Source organism: Oncorhynchus nerka, linkage group LG9b (genome assembly GCF_034236695.1).
Source record: "Oncorhynchus nerka isolate Pitt River linkage group LG9b, Oner_Uvic_2.0, whole genome shotgun sequence".
Taxonomy (NCBI): Eukaryota; Metazoa; Chordata; class Actinopteri; order Salmoniformes; family Salmonidae; genus Oncorhynchus; species Oncorhynchus nerka.
In genome coordinates this window covers 41,581,215-41,600,325 of record NC_088424.1, presented here as the reverse complement: position 1 = coordinate 41,600,325, position 19,111 = coordinate 41,581,215, and the positions used below count along the sequence as shown (strand labels likewise).

The 19,111-nt window shown below is 45.3% G+C and overlaps 1 protein-coding gene across 4 annotated transcripts in view; it reads left to right on the top strand.

The window, feature by feature from the left end:
• The window catches only part of LOC115117557 (supervillin-like), a 156,846-nt gene that overhangs the window by 14,685 nt on the left and 123,050 nt on the right, over window positions 1–19,111 (top strand). For 3 of the 4 annotated variants that reach the window (XM_065013711.1, XM_065013713.1, XM_065013710.1), the window contains exon 2: window positions 18,764–18,827. In XM_065013711.1, the coding sequence (XP_064869783.1) occupies window positions 18,764–18,827 (64 nt within the window). Of the gene's footprint in view, window positions 1–14,750; window positions 15,040–18,763; window positions 18,828–19,111 lie in introns of those variants that run through there. The other variant, XM_065013712.1, reaches the window with a different exon arrangement.

Here is a 19,111-nt window from a genome sequence, read left to right as displayed (position 1 = left end):
ACCTGGGCTGTGGTCGGTCGGGCACTAAACCTGGGCTGTGGTCGGTCGGGCACTAAACCTGGGCTGTGGTCGGTCGGGCACTAAACCTGGGCTGTGGTCGGTCGGGCACTAAACCTGGGCTGTGGTCGGTCGGGCACTAAACCTGGGCTGTGGTCGGTCGGGTACTAAACCTGGGCTGTGGTCGGTCGGGTACTAAACCTGGGCTGTGGTCGGTCGGGTACTAAACCTGGGCTGTGGTCGGTCGGGTACTAAACCTGGGCTGTGGTCGGTCGGGCACTAAACCTGGGCTGTGGTCGGTCGGGCACTAAACCTGGGCTGTGGTCGGTCGGGTACTAAACCTGGGCTGTGGTCGGGCACTAAACCTGGGCTGTGGTCGGGCACTATGCTTTCTACTTGTTTTCTTCTCTACAATCACATACTAGGGCTGTACTTTACCTGTACCCCCTCTTCCCCTTAGTAATGCTACTTTACCTGTACCCCCTCTTCCCCTTAGTAATGCTACTTTACCTGTACCCCCTCTTCCCCTTAGTAACGCTACTTTACCTGTACCCCCTTAGTAACGCTACTTTACCTGTACCCCCTTAGTAACGCTACTTTACCTGTACCCCCTTAGTAACGCCACTTTACCTGTACCCCCTTTACCTGTACCCCCTTAGTAACGCTACTTTACCTCTACCCCCTTAGTAACGCTACTTTACCTCTACCCCTTAGTAACGCTACTTTACCCCTACCCCTTAGTAACGCTACTTTACCCCTACCCCTTAGTAACGCTACTTTACCCCTACCCCTTAGTAACGCTACTTTGCCCCTACCCCCTTAGTAACGCTACTTTACCCCTACCCCCTTAGTAACGCTACTTTACCCCTACCCCCTTAGTAACGCTACTTTACCCCTACCCCCTTAGTAACGCTACTTTACCCCTAACCCCTTAGTGACGCCACTTTACCCCTACCCCCTTAGTGACGCCACTCTACCCCTACCCCCTTAGTGACGCCACTCTACCCCTACCCCCTTAGTGACGCCACTTTACCCCTACCCCTTAGTGACGCCACTTTACCCCTACCCCCTTAGTGACGCCACTTTACCCCTACCCCTTAGTGACGCCACTTTACCCCTACCCCCTTAGTGACGCCACTTTACCCCTACCCCTTAGTGACGCCACTTTACCCCTACCCCCTTAGTGACGCTACTTTACCCCTACCCCCTTAGTGACGCTACTTTACCCCTACCCCCTTAGTGACGCTACTTTACCCCTACCCCCTTAGTGACGCTACTTTACCCCCTACCCCCTTAGTGACGCTACTTTTCCCCTACCCCTTAGTGACGCTACTTTACACCTACCCCCTTAGTGACGCTACTTTACACCTACCCCCTTAGTGACGCTACTTTACCCCTACCCCCTTAGTGACGCTACTTTACCCCTACCCCTTAGTGACGCTACTTTACCCCTACCCCTTAGTGACGCTACTTTACCCCTACCCCCTTAGTGACGCTACTTTTCCCTACCCCTTAGTGACGCTACTTTTCCCCTACCCCCTTAGTAACGCTACTTTACCCCTACCCCCTTAGTAACGCTACTTTACCCCTACCCCTTAGTAACGCTACTTTACCTCTACCCCTTAGTAACGCTACTTTACCCCTACCCCCTTAGTAACGCTACTTTACCCCTACCCCCTTAGTAACGCTACTTTACCCCTACCCCCTTAGTAACGCTACTTTACCCCTACCCCCTTAGTAACGCTACTTTACCCCTACCCCCTTACTAACGCTACTTTACCCCTACCCCTTAGTAGCGCTACTTTACCCCTACCCCTTAGTAACGCTACTTTACCCCTACCCCCTTAGTAACGCTACTTTACCTGTACCCCCTCTTCCCCTTAGGGCCTGTTACTGTCATACCCTGGCCGGCTGTCTCCATTCTGCCTTTATTAGGAGACGGTGACAGTCAGCCAGCCAGCCAGGCAGGAAGGCAGCCAGAAAGCAGGCAGGGAGGCTCTGGCCCAAGATGTGTGTCTAGAGTAGCATTGTTCTGCTGCTCTGAGCTGAGCTTGTCCAGGACAGCTCCACACAGCCAGCCAGAGGACCATCCTACTCCTTCAGAATGTTTACTCTGGTATCCGAAGGAGAACCACGTTCCTGCTCTCTCTCTGGCTTGCATCACTGGAGCTGACATTTTGGGGGCCGTCGGGGCAGGATTCTCCCTGGTCTTATATGGTACAGATTAGTGGAGGACTGAGTGGTGGAGAGGAGAGACGTTCTGTGGAGCATCAACAGAGCGAGGACAGGCTTTCGGAGCAGAGGGGGGTGATATGTTCAGGGAAGCTGCTGTTCTTCAAATGTGCTTCTCCATGATGGATGATTCAGCATTGTGGTGCACACACACACACACACACACCCACACACACACAACCACAGCGTAATGACAATCTGACTAAGTTCATACTGACCCTATGTCTTTAAGTATTGCACAAAGATACATAATATTACATTCCTTAGACACGTACAGAGCTTAGCAACAAGTCCTTCCAAGTGCTACAGACAGAATGTGAAACAGGCAGGCACAGCTGTCTGGCGGACGGTTGTCTGGCTGACGGTTGTCTGGCTGACGGCTGTCTGGCTGACGGTTGTCTGGCTGTTTGGCTGTCTGGCTGACGGCTGACGGCTGTCTGGCTGACGGCTGTCTGGCTGACGGCTGTCTGGCTGACGGCTGTCTGGCTGACGGCTGTCTGGCTGACGGTTGTCTTAAACTAGCCTGACATTAACACCAACTAGGCCTAGACCAGTAAATACTGTCATCTGACCATGGTTCTTTAGGGTAACACTGACTGACCAGGTCTCTCATTTAGCACAGCATCAGTTTTACATAACAAGGGGAACACTATCAATAATATTGGTCCTAACTTTACAACCCGTTTGAGACCTACAAAGGTTACATTTTATCGTGAATGTGCAATAACGAGCTCCTAGCCAACTCATGAGGCAGCATGTGAGCATGATCAGCTGTCATCTAACTTTGTACACTATTATAAACACCATCGACACCAGTAAAGAAAATACCTTTGTCCCTGTGTAATGTTTACGATTTAAAAAACAGCATTTTTATTTAACTAGGCAAGTCTGTTAAGAACAACTTCTTTACAATTACGTCTTATGGTACACTGTTCTGTTCAGAGAGAGAGAGAGGGTGGTGGGGAGCAGAGCACAGGACCATGTGGGTTAATTAGACAATATGGATGAGATGTGAGATCAGACTGAACAGCTGTGGTTTATGAGGTGAAAGTCCAGGTCTGGAGCCGCAGTCAGAGAGAGTGGCTGTAGTGTGGGGCTAATCCTGTAGCTAACCACACACTGCGGATACGACTGGGGCCAGAAATCCCTGTATTTCTGACATGTTTTTTTTCCTTGAGGCCCCAACACCAGACCCCCCCTTAAGGCCCCTCACTAGCCAAAAAATGATAGTTTTGCATAAAAGCACCCAATTTAGTTTGTCCCTGCTGGCCTGGCCCTAGCTTTAGGTCTGAAAACCCACTTAACCTGGCCATACCCACACTATTCATGTGCTGTTCACACACCAGCCTGTCCCATCACGCGTATCCTTGTTTATTTTGGTAACTAAGCAGCGTTGTGGTCTGGTGAGACGACACACAGCCAATACTAGAGGTTACATTCAACCACTTATTTTTAAGGAGTCCCCGTGTGCATTGGCACTGACGTCTGTTTTGAAATGGTACATTTTGTGTGGGAGGCTGTTGCAGACGTCCAGGCAGAGGTGCTTTATGGAGGAAGGATCGTGTTTGTTGCTGTGAGGGAGTGGGAGGAAGAGCACACACACACACGGACTCCCGCCGTCAGGCAGCCAATCTGCTAACACTTTGCCTTATTAGGGATGTCTACTGGGGGTGGAGAGGGGGGGATGGGCGAGGCGTGAGGTGTGTGTTAAATGGTTACTCTGACTGTTAATTGGGAAGGCCAGTTAAACGTTATTTCATGTTTTTAGTGTCCACTGTGTAAAGTAGTGTTCTGCAGTGAGTCTCCCTTAACTCTCCTGGTATGGACAACAGTAGGCTAGGTCTAATTTGCCTAGAATCGACACTGCCCTGCTGTTAATCCCTGCTGATTATGGAACCTAGGCTGTACTCCAAATAGCACTCTATTCCCTACATAGTGCACTACTTTTGACCAGGGACCGTAGGGTGCAGTTTTGGTTTTCTACTCAGTGTTGATCTTCTTAATTCACTGTATGTTTCCAAAGCAGTTAGATTCTGGGGTGTTGACTACTAGCACTATAATGGACACGGACACACATGGGTAGCAGCACCAAACAGGAGGACTACATCCCACATGTCATCATAGGGCTCTGGTCAAAGTAGTGCACTATAAAGGGAATAGGGTGTCATTTGGGATGTAGTTTATCATTATGACACCACTGTGGGAGGGAACTTAGCTGTCCCCATAGGAGAACCCTTTTTGGTTCCAGGAATAATTTCTTTTTTTTGTGTGTATGTTAGACTTCCTGTATTAACATGTGATAACGCTGATAACACCCAAACAGTGCATCAGCAAACATGATGCTCCTAAAGAACAGTTTTCCTGTTTGATAGTAGTGCAGTGTTTGTGCCCAGTAATGTAACTCATTAACATATAATTCATCAAGAGGAATCTTCTCTTGCTCTCTGCTCGCTCTCTCTCTCTGTTCTCGCTCGCTCTCTCTCTGTTCTCGCTCTCTCTCTGTTCTCGCTCTCTCTCTCTCTGTTCTCGCTCGCTCTCTCTCTGTTCTCGCTCTCTCTCTGTTCTCGCTCTCTCTCTGTTCTCGCTCGCTCTCTCTCTGTTCTCGCTCGCTCTCTCTCTGTTCTCGCTCGCTCTCTCTCTGTTCTCGCTCTCTCTCTGTTCTCGCTCGCTCTCTCTCTGTTCTCGCTCGCTCTCTCTCTGTTCTCGCTCGCTCTCTCTCTGTTCTCGCTCGCTCTCTCTCTGTTCTCGCTCGCTCGCTCTCTCTCTGTTCTCGCTCGCTCTCTCTCTCTGTTCTCGCTCGCTCGCTCTCTCTCTGTTCTCGCTCGCTCGCTCTCTCTCTGTTCTCGCTCGCTCGCTCTCTCTCTGTTCTCGCTCGCTCGCTCTCTCTCTGTTCTCGCTCGCTCGCTCTCTCTCTGTTCTCGCTCGCTCTCTTTCTGTGCTCGCTCGCTCTCTCTCTGTGCTCGCTCTCTCGCTCTCTCGCTCACTCTCTCGCTCTCTCTCTCTCTGTGCTCGCTCGCTCTCTCTCTGTGCTCGCTCGCTCTCTCTCTGTGCTCGCTCGCTCTCTCTCTGTGCTCGCTCTCTCGCTCACTCTCTCTGTGCTCTCTCGCTCACTCTCTCTGTGCTCGCTCGCTCTCTCTCTGTGCTCGCTCGCTCTCTCTCTGTGCTCGCTCGCTCTCTCTCTGTGCTCGCTCGCTCTCTCTCTGTGCTCGCTCGCTCTCTCTCTGTGCTCGCTCGCTCTCGCTCTGTGCTCGCTCGCTCTCGCTCTGTGCTCGCTCGCTCTCGCTCTGTGCTCGCTCTCTCTGTTCTCGCTCGCTCTCTCTGTTCTCGCTCGCTCTCTCTGTTCTCGCTCGCTCTCTCTGTGCTCGCTCGCTCTCTCTCTGTGCTCTCTCTCTCGCTCGCTCTCTCTTGAATTTACAGTTAACATTACACTCAAAGTTCCAAAAGCATATAGACATATCAAATGTCATGTCTATACACTGCATTTGGAAAGTATTCAGACCCCTTCACTTTTTGCATATTTTGTTACGTTACAGCTTTATTCTAAAATTGATTACATTATATATTTTTCCTCATCTATCTACAAATTAATGACAGCACATTTTATTAAAAATAAAATGCAGAAATACCTTATTTACATAAGTATTCAGACCATGTGATATGAGAGTCTAAATTGATCTCAGGTGCATCCTATTTCCATTAAGTGGCCAGATGGAAGCCACTCCTCAGTAAAAGGCACATAACAGCCCGCTTGGAGTTTGCCAAAAGGCATCTAAAAGAAACAAGATGCTCTGGTCTGATGAAACCAATATTAAACTCTTCAGCCTGAAAGCCAAGCGTCATGTCTGGAGGAAACCTGGCACCTTCCCTATGGTGAAGCATGGTGGTGCCAGCATCATGCTGTGGGTATGTTTTTCAGCGGCAGGGACTGGGAGACTAGTCAGGATTGAGGGAAAGATGAACGGAGCAAAGTACGGAGATCCTTGATTTAAAAACCTGCTCAGGACCTCGGACTGAGGTGAAGGTCCACCTTCCAACAGGACAACGTCCCTAAGCACACACCCAAGACAACGCAGGAGTGGCTTCGGGACAAGTCTCTGAATGTCCTTGAGTGGCCCAGCCAGAGCCCGGACTTGAACCCGATCGAACATCTCTGGAGAGATCTGAAAATAGCTGTGCAGCCACGCTCCCCATCCAACCGGACAGAGCTTGAGAGGATCTGCAGAGAAGAATGGGACAAACTCTCCAAATACAGGTGTTCCCAGCTTGTAGCATTAAACCCAAGACGACTCAAGCCTGTAATCGCTGTCAAAGGTGCTTCAACAATGTACTGAGTAAAGGGTCTGAATACTAATGTAAATGTGATATTTCGTTTAATTTTTTTATACATTTGCAAACATTTCTATAAACTGGTTTTTGCTTTGTTATTATGGGATATTGTGTGTAGATTAAGGGGGGAAGAAATGATTTAATCCATTTGAGAATAAGGCTGTTGCGTATCAAAATGTGGGAAAAGCCAAGGGGTCTGAATACTTTCCAGGTTGTAATGATGTGCAAATAGTTACAGTAAAAAAGGAAAATAAATAAACATAAATACAACCCATATTTACAATGGTGTTTGTTCTTCACTGGTTGCCCTTGTGACAACAGGTCACAAATCTTGCTACTGTGGTATTTCACCCTATAGATATGGGAATTTCACATTTTTGTAGGTTTGTGTAATTGGAGGGAAATATGTCGTTAATATGGTCATACATTTGGCAGGAGGTTGGGAAGTGCAGCTCAGTTTCCACCTAATTTTGTGGGCAGTGAGCACATAGCCTGTCTTCTCGAGAGCCAGGTCTGCCTACGACGGCCTCTCAATAGCAAGGCTATGCTCACTGAGTCTGTACATAATCAAAGATTTCCTTTTAAGTTTGGGTCAGTCACAGTGGTCAGGTATTCTGCTACTGTGTACTCTCTGTTTAGGGCCAAGTAGCATTCTAGTTTGCTCTGTTTTTTTGTTAATTACTTGACACATTGGAAATAATGACTTTTTTTTTGTTTTTTCAGGATTTGATTGGTTCTTATTGTGTTGCTGTCTTGGGGCTCTGTGGGGTCTGCTTAAGGGACTCTTCTCCAGGTTAATTTTGCTGTAGTTGATGGCTTTGTCATGGGAGGTCTGGGAATCGCTTCATTTTGGGTGATTTTAGAATTTAAAGGCTCTTTTCTGGATTTGGATAATTAGCGGGTATCGGCTTAATTCTGCTCTGCATTATTTGGTGTTTTACATTGTACACTGAGGATAATTTTGCAGAATCTCCATTTGGTGTTTTTCCCCCATTCAGTGAATTGTTGGTTGGTAAGCAGACCCCAGACCTCACAACCATAAAGGGCAATGGGTTCTTTAACTGATTCAAGTATTTTTAGCCAGATCCTAATTGGTATGTCGAATTTGATGTTCCTTTTGATGGCATAGAAGGCCCTTCTTGCCTTGTCTCTCACATCGTTCACAGCTTTGTGGAAGTTACCCGTCGCGCTGATGTTTAAGCAGAGGTATGTATAGTTTTTTTTTTGTGCTCTAGGGCAACTGTGTCTAGATGGAATTTGTATTTGTTGTCCTGGCAACGTGACCTTCTTTTGGAACACCATTATTTTTGTCTTTCCGAGATTTACTGTCGGGGCCAAGATCTGACCGAATCTGTGCAGAGAATCTAGGTGCTGCTGCAGGCCCTCCGTAGTTGGGGACAGATGCACCAGATCTATCAGACCTCAGGACAAGACCCAGAAGCAGACAGTTTGACATAACAAAAGTTCATTACAAAAACTGGGCAGGCAAACGACAGGTCAAGGGCAGGCAGAGGTGGATAATCCAGGGCAGTGTCACAAGGTACAGAACGGCAGGCTGGGTCAGGGCAGGCAGAATGGTCAAAACCAGGAAAACTAGAGCGTAAAACAGGAGTACGGAAAAACCGCTGGTAAGCTTGACGAGACGAACTGGCAACAGACAAACCGAAATCACAGGTATAAATGCACAGGGGAAAATGGGCAACACCTGGAGGGGGGTGGAGATGAGCACAAGACAGGTGAAACCTTTCAGGGTGTGACAAGATTATCAGCAAACAGTAGATGTTTTACTTTAGATTCTAGACTGTTCGAGTGCTCTCGCTAATTCGTTTATATATATATATATATATATATATATATATATATATATATATATACACAGTTGAAGTCGGAAGTTTACATACACTTAGTTTGGAGTCATTAACTCGTTTTTAACAAACTATAGTTTTGGCAAGTCGGTTAGGACATCTACTTTGCATGACACAAGTAATTTTTCCAACAATTGTTTACAGACAGATTATTTCACTTATAATTCACTGTTTCACAATTCCAGTGGGTCAGAAGTTTACAAGCTTCTTCTAATTGACATCATTTGAGTCAATTGGAGGTGTACCTGTGGATGTATTTCAAGGCCCACCTTCAAACTCAGTGCCTCTTTGCTTGACATCATGGGAAAATCAAAAGAAATCAGCCAAAACCTCAGAAAAAAATTGTAGACCTCCACAAGTCTGGTTCATCCTTGGGAGCAATTTCCAAACACCTGAAAGTACCACATTTATCTGTACAAACAAAAGTATAAACACCATGGGACCATGCAGCCGTCATACAGCTCAGGAAGGAGACTCGTTCTGTCTCCTAGAGATGAACGTACTTTGGTGTGGAAAGTGCAAATCAATCCCAGAACAACCGCAAAGGACCTTGTGAAGATGCTGGAGGAAACCGGTACAAAAGTATCTATATCCACAGTAAAATTAGTCCTATATTGACATAACCTGAAAGGCTGCTCAGCAAGGGAGAAACGACTGCTCCAAAACCACCATTAAAAAAAGCCAGACTAAGGTTTGCAGCTGCACATGGGGACAAAGATCGTACTTTTTGGAGAAATGTCCTCTGGTCTAATGAAACAAAAATATAACTATTTGGCCATAATGACCATCGTTATGTTTGGATGAAAAGGGGGAGGCTTGCAAGTTGAAGAACACCATCCCAACCGGGAAGCACTGGGGTGGCAGCATCATGTTGTGGAGGTGCTTTGCTGCAGGAGCGACTGGTGCACTTCACAAAAGGAATGAAAATTATGAGGAAGGAAAATTAGGCAGATATATTGATGCAAAATCTCAAGACCTCAATCAGGAAGTTAAAGCTTGGTCGCAAATGGGTCTTCCAAATGGACAATGACCCCAAAGTTGTGAAAAAATGGCTTAAGGACAATGAAATCAAGGTCCTGGAGTGGCCATCACAAAGCGCTGACGTCAATCCTATCGAAAATTTGTGGGCAGAACTGAAAAGCGTGTGCGAGCAAGGAGGCCTACAAACCTGACTCAGTTACACCAGCTCTGTCCGGAGGAATGGGCCAAAATTCACCCAACTTATTGTGGGAAGCTTGTAGAAGGCTACCTGGAATTTTTGACCCAAGTCAAAGAATTTAAATGCAATGCTACCAAATGCTAATTGCGTGTATGTAAACTTCTGACCCACTGGGAATGTAATGAAAGAAATAAAAGCTGAAATAAATAATTGTCTCTACTATTATTCTGACATTAGACATTCTTAAAATAATAAATGATCCAAAATGACCTAAGACAGGGAATTTTAACAAGGATTAAATGTCAGGAATTGTGAAACTGAGTAAATGTATTTGGCTAAGGTGTATTTAAACTTCCGGCTTCAACTGTATATTGAAAAGGGTGGGGCTTAAGCTGCATCCCTTTCTCACCCCACGGCCCTATGGAAAGAAATGTGTTTTTTTTGCCAATTTTTACCCCACACCTGTTTTCGTACATGAATTTTATTATGTCGTATGTTTTTCCACAACACCACTTTCCATCAATTTATATAGCAGAGCCTTATGCCGAATTGAGTCAAAAGCTTTTTGGAAATCAACTAAGCATGAGAAGACTTTACCTTTTGTTTTGGTTTGTTTGTTTGTTTGTCAATTAGGGTGTGCAGGCTGAATGTGGTCTGTCGTACGGCAATTTGGTAAAAAGCCAATTTGACATTTGCTCAGTACGTTGTTTTTACTGAGGTCATTTGTCTCCACTTTTTTTGTGGATTGGGGTGATCAGTCCTTGGTTTCAAATATTGGGGAAGATTCCAGAGCTAAGGATCATGTTAAAGAGCTTATGTATAGCCATTTGGAATTTGTGGTCTGTATATTTTAATTTAGGATGCCGTCAACACCACAGGCCTTTTTGGGTTGTATTTTGTTTGTATTTTTTCCTGTAGTTCATTCATTGTAATTGGAGAACCCACTGGGTTCTGGTAGTCTTTAATAATTTATTCTAAGATTTGTATTTGATCATGTATATGTTTTTGCTGTTTGTTCTTTGTTATAGGGACAAAAAAGATTGGAGAAGTGGTTTATCCATCTCCCTTTTTAGACATTTTGTTTAGAGTTTTCCAATAAGTGGTTAGATTTGATTGATTCCTCAATTACATTGAGCTGATTTCTGATGTGCTGTTACTTCTTTTTCCATAGAACATTTCTGTATTGTTTTAGTGATTCAACATAGTGAAGACGTCGGCTCAGGTTTTCTGGGTCTCTGTTTTTAGTCACATAGAAATTCAGAAACGTTTCATTCTTCATCAAACCATTTGTCATTGTTTTTCATTTTCTCAGGTTGTCCGCTTGGCATTTTTAGATTTGATAGGAAAGCGGAGGTCAAATATATAGTTTAGGCTTTCTACTGCCAAGTTTACACCTTATAGTGATCTAAAATGGATTGAAATGGATGTTTCCTAATTGTTTTTTGGTAGGTTTCCACACTACATTCCTTCCATCTATAGCATTTCTTAATATTATTCAGTTCCTTTGGCTTTGATGCCTCATCATCATCATATTGCTCTGTTCGGGTAGGGCTGTGATCTGATAAGAGTGTTAGTGGGCTGACTGAATGCTCTGAGAGACTCTAGGTTGAGGTCAGTGATAAATGAATCTACAGTATTACTGCCAGGAGATGAGCTATAGGTGTACTTACCACAGGAGTCCCCTCGAGGCCTACCATTGACTATGTACAGACTCAGGATGTAACAGAGCTATAGGTGTACCTACCACAGGAGTCCCCTCGAGGCCTACCATTGACTATGTACATACCCAGGATGTAACAGAGCTATAGGTGTACCTACCATTGACTATGTACAGACTCAGGATGTAACAGAGCTATAGGTGTACCTACCATTGACTATGTACCATTGTTGTTTGTCATAGTTGTGTCTAGGGGTGCACATGAGGGAGGGAATACTGTCACCTCCAGGTAGGTGTTTGTCCCCCCCGTGTGCTGAAGGTGTCAGGTTCTTGTCCAGTTCTGGCATTTAGGTCGCCACAGACTAATGCATGTCCCTGGGCCTGGAAATGATTGATTTTTCCCCCTCCAGGGTGAAGAAGCTGTCTTCATTAAAGTATAGGGATTCTAGTGGGGGGATATAGGTAACACACAGAGGTACATTTCTCTCTGTTAAGATGATTAATAATGACATTTCTAGCCACATGTAAAATGTTCCTGTTTTGATTAATTTAATAGAGTGAGTTAGGTCTGCTCTATACCAAATGAGCATATCCAATGAGTCTCCTCCCTGTTTCACACCTGGTAGTTTGGTTAATCTGACTACCAGCTCTCTGTAACCTAGAGGGCAAACAGGTCCGTCTCCTGTATACCGTGTTTCTTGTAGGATGACCGTGTCTGGGTTCCTGCTCTTAAGGCCAAAGGCAGATGACCTCAGACCTTGTATATTCCAGGATGAGATAGTAAACACTTTGTGTTCCATACTGTAGTGTTTTCGTGTGGTTTAGGCCTGGACCATTACAGTAAGTGTGAGCAGAGCATGTTGAGCATCTGATACAGACGTCTCTCTCTCCCAGCTTTTGCTACGTTTTTAGTCATTTAGCAGATGCTCATATCCAGAGCGACTTGCAGGCGCAATTAAGGTGAAGTGCCTTGCTCAAGGGCACATCGGCAGCTTTCGGTTACTGGCCCAACGCTCTTAACTGCGAAGATACCTCTTTCTCTCCCTGCTTTCTCAATTCAAAGGGATTTATTGGCATGGAAAACATATGTTTACATTGCCAAAGCAAATGAAATAGACAAACAAGGGAAATATTAGTGAACATTACTCTCTCTAAAAGTGTAGATGTTTCAAATGTTATATTATTGGCAGTGTACAGTGTTGTAATAATGTGAAAATAGTTGAAGTATGAAAGGGGAAATAAATAAACAGATAAATATAGGTTGTATTTACAATGTTTTTTTGTGCTCCTCTGGTTGCCCGTTTCCCATGGCAACGGGCCACACATCTTGCTGCTGTGAATACACACTGTGGTATTTCACCCAGTAGATATGGGAGTTCGTCAACATTGGATTTGTTTTCAAATTCTTTTAGGGTCTGTGTAATCTGAGGGAAATATGTCTCTCTAATGTGGTCATACATTTGGCAGGAGGTTAGGAAGTGCAGCTCAGTTTCCACCTCCATTTTGTGGGTAGTGTGCATATAGGCAGACCTGGCTCTGGAGAGAAGACCGGGTAGAGCGGCCTTTCTCAATAGCAAGGCTATGCTCACTGACTCTGTACATACTCTAGGTTCATCTCTCTGTAGGTAAGGGCTTTGTGATGGATTGTGTGGGCGTCGCTTCCTTTTTAGGTGGTTGAAGCATTAACAGCTCTTCTGGATTTTGATAACTAGCAGGTATAGTCTTTATCTGCTCTCGCTCTCTCTCTGCCCCCCATTTTCCTGCTTTCCCCACAGTCTCACTCTATTTGTGATGACTTAGACAAGTGGTATTTCGTGTTCATTTAGATTGTCTGCACCTCTGTGTGCGGCACTATTGAAACCTTTCCAATGTCTATAACTGTATGTGCAGGAGATTACAAATGGACTTCCTGGTTGGTCACAAAGCAGGTTCAATGAGTTAGTCACCTGTCTTTGATTAAAAACACAGAAATAACTATTGATGTTCTGCCTAATTTAAGAAAGCTAAACTTAGATACACTATATATACAAAAGTATGTATATATAGTGTATGTAGAGCCATTAAAATGTTAAATTGAGCACACAGCCATTCAATCCCCATAGACAAACATTGGCAGCAGAATCGCCCATACTGAAGAGGTCATAGGATGCCACCTTTCCAACAAGTCAGTTTGTCAAATCTCTGCCCTGCTCTAGCTGCCCCCAGTCAACTGTAAGAGCTGCTGTTGTGAAGTGGAAACGTCTAGGAGCAACAACGTCACAGCCTCGAAGTGGTAGGCCACACGAGCTCACAGAATGGGACCACCGAGTGCTGAAGTGCACAGCACGTAAAAATAGTCTGTCCTCGGTTGTAACACTTTCTACTGAGTTCCAAACTGCCTCTGGAAGCAACGTCAACACAATAACTGTTCGTAGGGAGCTTCATGAAATGGGTTTCCATGGCCGAGCAGCCCCATACAAGCCTAAGATCACCATGTGGAATGCCAAGCGTCTGCTGGAGTGGTGTAAAGTACTCCGCCATTGGACTCTGGAGCAGTGGAAACGCGTTCTCTGGAGTGATGAATCTGGGTTTGGCGGATGCCAGGAGAACACTACCTGCTTGAATGCATAATGCCAACTGTAAAGTTTGGTGTAGGAGGAATAATGAGCTGGGGCTGTTTTTCATGGTTCGGGTTAGGACCCTTAGTTACAGGGAAGGGAAATCTTAGCACTACAGTATACAATGACATTCTAGATGATTCTGTGCTTCCAACAGTTTGGGGAAGGCCCTTTACTGTTTCAGCATGACAATGCCCCTGTGCACAAAGTGAGGTCCCTAAAGAAATGGTTTGTTGTGATTGGTATGGAAGAACTTGACTGGCCTGCACAGAGCCCAACATCAGTCCCCGACCTCACTAATGCTCGTGGGTGAATGGAAGCAAGTCCCCACAGCAATGTTCCAACATCTAGTGGAAAGCCTTCCCAGAAGAGTGGAGGCTGTTATAGCAGCAAAGGGGGGGACCAACTCTATTTTAATGCCCATGATTTTGGAATGAGATGTTGGATGAGCAGGTGTCCACATACTTTTGGTCACGTAGTGTGTATATAGTAGACTCATAGGTTAAAAGTAGTGATCATGTAGTCTGTGTTTTTGGTTGTTGAGTCAATAAGTCCATGCCCATTGCAAGCGTTTCTTTCATATAAAATTATTTCAGAATAGTGCTGCAAGTTGGCTGTAGTATACGCCTCTGTCCTACATCCCAAATCCCACCCTATTCCCTATATAGTACACTACTTTTGACCAGAGCCCTATGGATGCACTTCTCTCATCAGTCCTCTTGGCGCCTTCCTCCAATCCCCTTTCAGCGTTTTATCATCAGGGCTAATTTCTGCCTGTAATCTGATTATGGGCTCTGAGAAGGTTTACCACCCTGCCTGCAGAGCCTCTCTCTCTTTCTCTCATCTCTCCCCCTCCTCTCTCTCGCTCTCTCTGTCTCTCCATCTTTGTCTCTCCCTCTATTTTCTCTCTCTCTCTGTCTACATTGAGCTCCCTGGTTGCGCTCACTAATATACACATAGTGTCTGTCAGACTGCTGCGTGGTCTGAGCTGGAGATCCGCTCTGTGCTGTTGCCTGGCTGTGTCTGTTTGTCTGCATCACTGCTGCTGTGACTGTCTTTGAGCTTCGTTAGCTGCTGTCACCCGGGACAGGGGGCCTGTCATCCACGTGTGTGTTCCGTCTGTCTTCAGCCTCCTTACAAGTATGTTCCGGAACCCATGGATCACTAATTATCTCAGCCATGTCAAATACGGTTTCGATGGGCAAGGTAAGGAGGAGGAGGAGGACGAGGACGAGGAGGGGGGGTGTTAGCAGTACTGTTAGCTCTTATTGTCCACTCATAGTAAGGAATTGTTCTTGTGTTGTGCAGAGAGGTGAGAGATTCCAAGGGCATGCTCTCTTAAGGAGGGGACTAGCTTTTTACTGTGTCGACTGTGTGTGTGTTAATAATTACTCAGATGTCCATCTGTCCATTTTGTGGACTTTGAGTTGCTGTTTCTTTGTTACTTCTCACCTGATTCAAACTGTCCTGGTGTTAAACAGGTGCTTTCTCCTTTGTTGTCCATGAATCATTGTATTGCAGCAAATCTTAACACCCCTCTCCTCCACGCACTTCAAAGGCTGTACTGTATGTACAGAGGTAAGATTTTAATTTGAGCCAGTTTGCTGCAGCAGGAAATGTGAGTTATTATATGGATTATAATTAATGGACATTTTTTTGTAGGGGTTGGTACATTTTGTTGATGGGGCTAATCAAGTCTGACAATTGTTTTGTGTGGAAATTACAAACTTTAGAAGTCTTTCTAAACCTTGAATACATATACTGTCTCAGCAGCAAAAAAGTGATCAAATTAAGATCCTACATCTGTATCAAGCTTCTCAGAGTAGGAGGGCTGATATAGGATCAGTTTGGCCTTTTTTTAGATCAAATTGAGTAAGATTACATTGACAGCGGGTCCCTGATCCTGGATCAGCACTCCTAATCGGAGAAGCCTAATACAAACGGCTCTAGATAAGACTGGAGGATGACTGAGGGTGGTTTGCATGATCTTTGCTGAAGATGACACACTCTAGTGAAGTCACTCCTGTGAAGCCTGCCTGCGTGTGGACAAGACGAGCACCATTTTAACATGGTCTATTTTTCACTTGATCTTTTCCTCTATGCATTTATAGAAAATCTCTTTATTCACTGAGCTCACTTTTGACAGTTGCCCACGACAAGCTCAGGAGACCATGTTCTTTTCACTCGGCTGCCCACGAAGCAACCAGACATTGCCATGATGTGGGGCGACTGACATATCTCTTCTTAACGGCCCAGTGCAGTCAAAAACATGACTTCCATGTCTCAAGGCTTAAAAGTCCTTCTTTAACCCGTCTGCTTCCCTTCATCTACACTGATTTAAAGTGGATTTAACAAGCGACATCAATAAAGGATCATATCTTTCACCTGGATTCACCTGGTCAGTCTGTCATGGAAAGAGCAGGTGTTCCTAATTTTTGGGGGGGTTGGAATAATACTGTGAAATTGTGAGGATGATAACAATGCACTTTTAGAGTAAGAGCTGTTTGAAAAGACTGCCTGAAATCCCACCTGTTTTGGTGGGGTGGATGGTATCACTAGGCGGTAAATAACTTAATAAACCAATAAGAAATGGAGTTACTAACCTCTGCCAATCACAGCTAGTTTTCAGTTTTCCCCTCCCCACTCAGACCACTCCCAGACAGTCCTAGCAAAATTCTTGTTTGAGAAATTGATCTTTACTAAGAAGCTATTTTTCACCATTTTTATTGAAAATGATCACAGTAAGGTACTTAATTGTTAACCAGAAATGATTCAATATTGAGATTTAAAAACGTCTGCCTTGGACTTAAGACTACCTGACTAACACTCACAGGCCAACTCTAATCGCTCCATCACCACCCATGACAACACCTACACACACACACGGCTTTGCTGCACAGTTCATTGCTCTGTCTTGGTCTAGTCTTTATTGTAAAATGAACGTGTTCTCAATGACTTACCTGGTTAAATGGAGGCTAAATAACCTACAACTACCAACACTCCCACCGTCCCTCCTGGCTGGGCCACTCCTCTTTGTCGTCATCTATTGGCTTATGGGGCCAAAATAACCAATACAGGTGTATTCTGGGGTAGAGGAGCTTTGCCCAGTAACTTGACCTGCTCCTATACTGGAGAGACACTTCAGCACAGGGTTATGTTGCTGCCTGCCTGGAGTAGAGGGACTGTCGACTATGCTATGGTGTACCTATTTAGCCAGAACCTAGATGGGTCTGGTTTTACCTTTTCGGACTAGCTTTATTCTTGGACGACAGTGGGAGTTGATAAAAATGCTTATTTAATGAATGCACCTTGGTTGGAGAGCAAGACAGTGTTCCTTTCCTGCTGATTACACTACATGGCACCTGCTCGTTGAACATCTCATTCCAAAATCATGGGCATTAATATGGAGTTGGTCCCCCCCCTTTGCTGCTATAATAGCCTCCACTATTCTGGGTAGGCTTTCCACTAGATGTTGGACCATTGCTGCTATAACAGCCTCCACTCTTCTGGGAAGGCTTTCCACTAGATGTTGGAACATTGCTGCTATAACAGCCTCCACTATTCTGGGTAGGCTTTCCACTAGATGTTGGACCATTGCTGCTATAACAGCCTCCACTCTTCTGGGAAGGCCTTCCACAAGATGTTGGACCATTGCTGCTATAACAGCCTCCACTATTCTGGGTAGGCTTTCCACTAGATGTTGGAACATTGCTGCTATAACAGCCTCCACTCTTCTGGGTAGGCTTTCCACTAGATGTTGGACCATTGCTGCTATAACAGCCTCCACTCTTCTGGGAAGGCTTTCCACTAGATGTTGGACCATTGCTGCAGGGACTTGCTTTTTTCAGCCACAAGAGTATTAATGAGGTCCGGCACTGATGTGGGCTCCCGAGTGGCGCAGCGGTCTAAGACACTGCGTCTGTGCTAGAGACATCACTACAGACCCTGGTTCGATTCTAGGCTGTATCACAACCGGCCGTGATTGTGCGTTGCCCTATGGGACTCCCAATCGGCCCAGCGTCATCCGGGTTAGGCTTTGGCCGGGGTAGGCCGTTATAGTAAATAAGAATTTGTTCTAAACTGACTTGCCTAGTTAAATAAAATAAAAATGAGGCGAATATGCCTGGCTCGTAGTCGGCGTTCCAATTCATCCCAAAGGTGTTTGATGGGGTTGAGGTCAGGGCTGTGTGCAGGCCAGTTAAGTTCTTCCACACTGATCTCGACAAACCATTTCTGTATGGACCTCACTTTGTCATGCTGAAACAGGGAAGGGCCTTCCCCAAACTGTTGCCACAAAGTTGAAGCACGGAATCATCGACAATGTCATTGTATGCCATAGCGTTAATATTTCCCTTCACTGGAATTAAGGGGCCTAGTCCGAACCATGAAAAATTCCTCCTCCACCAAACCTTAGTTGGCATTATGCATTCGGGCAGGTAGTGTTCTCCTGGCATCTGCCAAACCCAGATTCGTCTGTCAGACTGCCAGATGGTGAAGCATGATTTATCACTCCAGAGAACACGTTTCCACTGCTCCAGAATCCAATGGCGGAGAGCTTTACACCACTCCAGCCGACGCTTGGCATTGCACATGGTGATCTTAGGCTTGTGTGCAGCTGCTCGGCCATGGAAACCCATTTCATGACGCTTCCGACGAACAGTTATTGTGCTGACGTTGCTTCCAGAGGCAGTTTCCCTTTTTTCCCAGGGTTATTGTTGATTTCAGGAGTGAATGCTTTATTTAGGCTGGAGTCTAGTTCTGGTTATCGAAAGTGTGTCATTTCCCTAAATGTTTCCATTTTAGATTATGATGAACAGATTGCAGTGGGAGAATTGATCATTTTTAAACATGGTGGATTCCAGTTGTTTTTGTCCATTTATCAATGGTACATTTTTGATAGTATGGACTTTTCCTCTCTGTTTCTCTCCAGGCTTTGGAACTGAAGCTCCAGTCAAACTCTGCACTTCAACCTCACTGCCAACTGAAGCTCTGAGGTGGGGAAAACCATGTTGTATGCACTTACAGTATGTGTCATGCTCTACTCACGTTTATCAACTTTTTCAAAGCAGTATAACTTCCCCATGTTTTAAGCTCAGAGTCTGTACTTTCGTAAAGTGTAAAAACAAAATGAAAATACAGCCTAGATACAGTCGTCTGGGCCCTGGTAAGAAGTGGTGCACTGTAGGGAATAGGGTGCCATTTGGGACTATTGTATATGCCATATGGTCAGGAAAAAGGGGGTCGATAAGGATATAACGGTAGGTTCTTCAGACTGGTT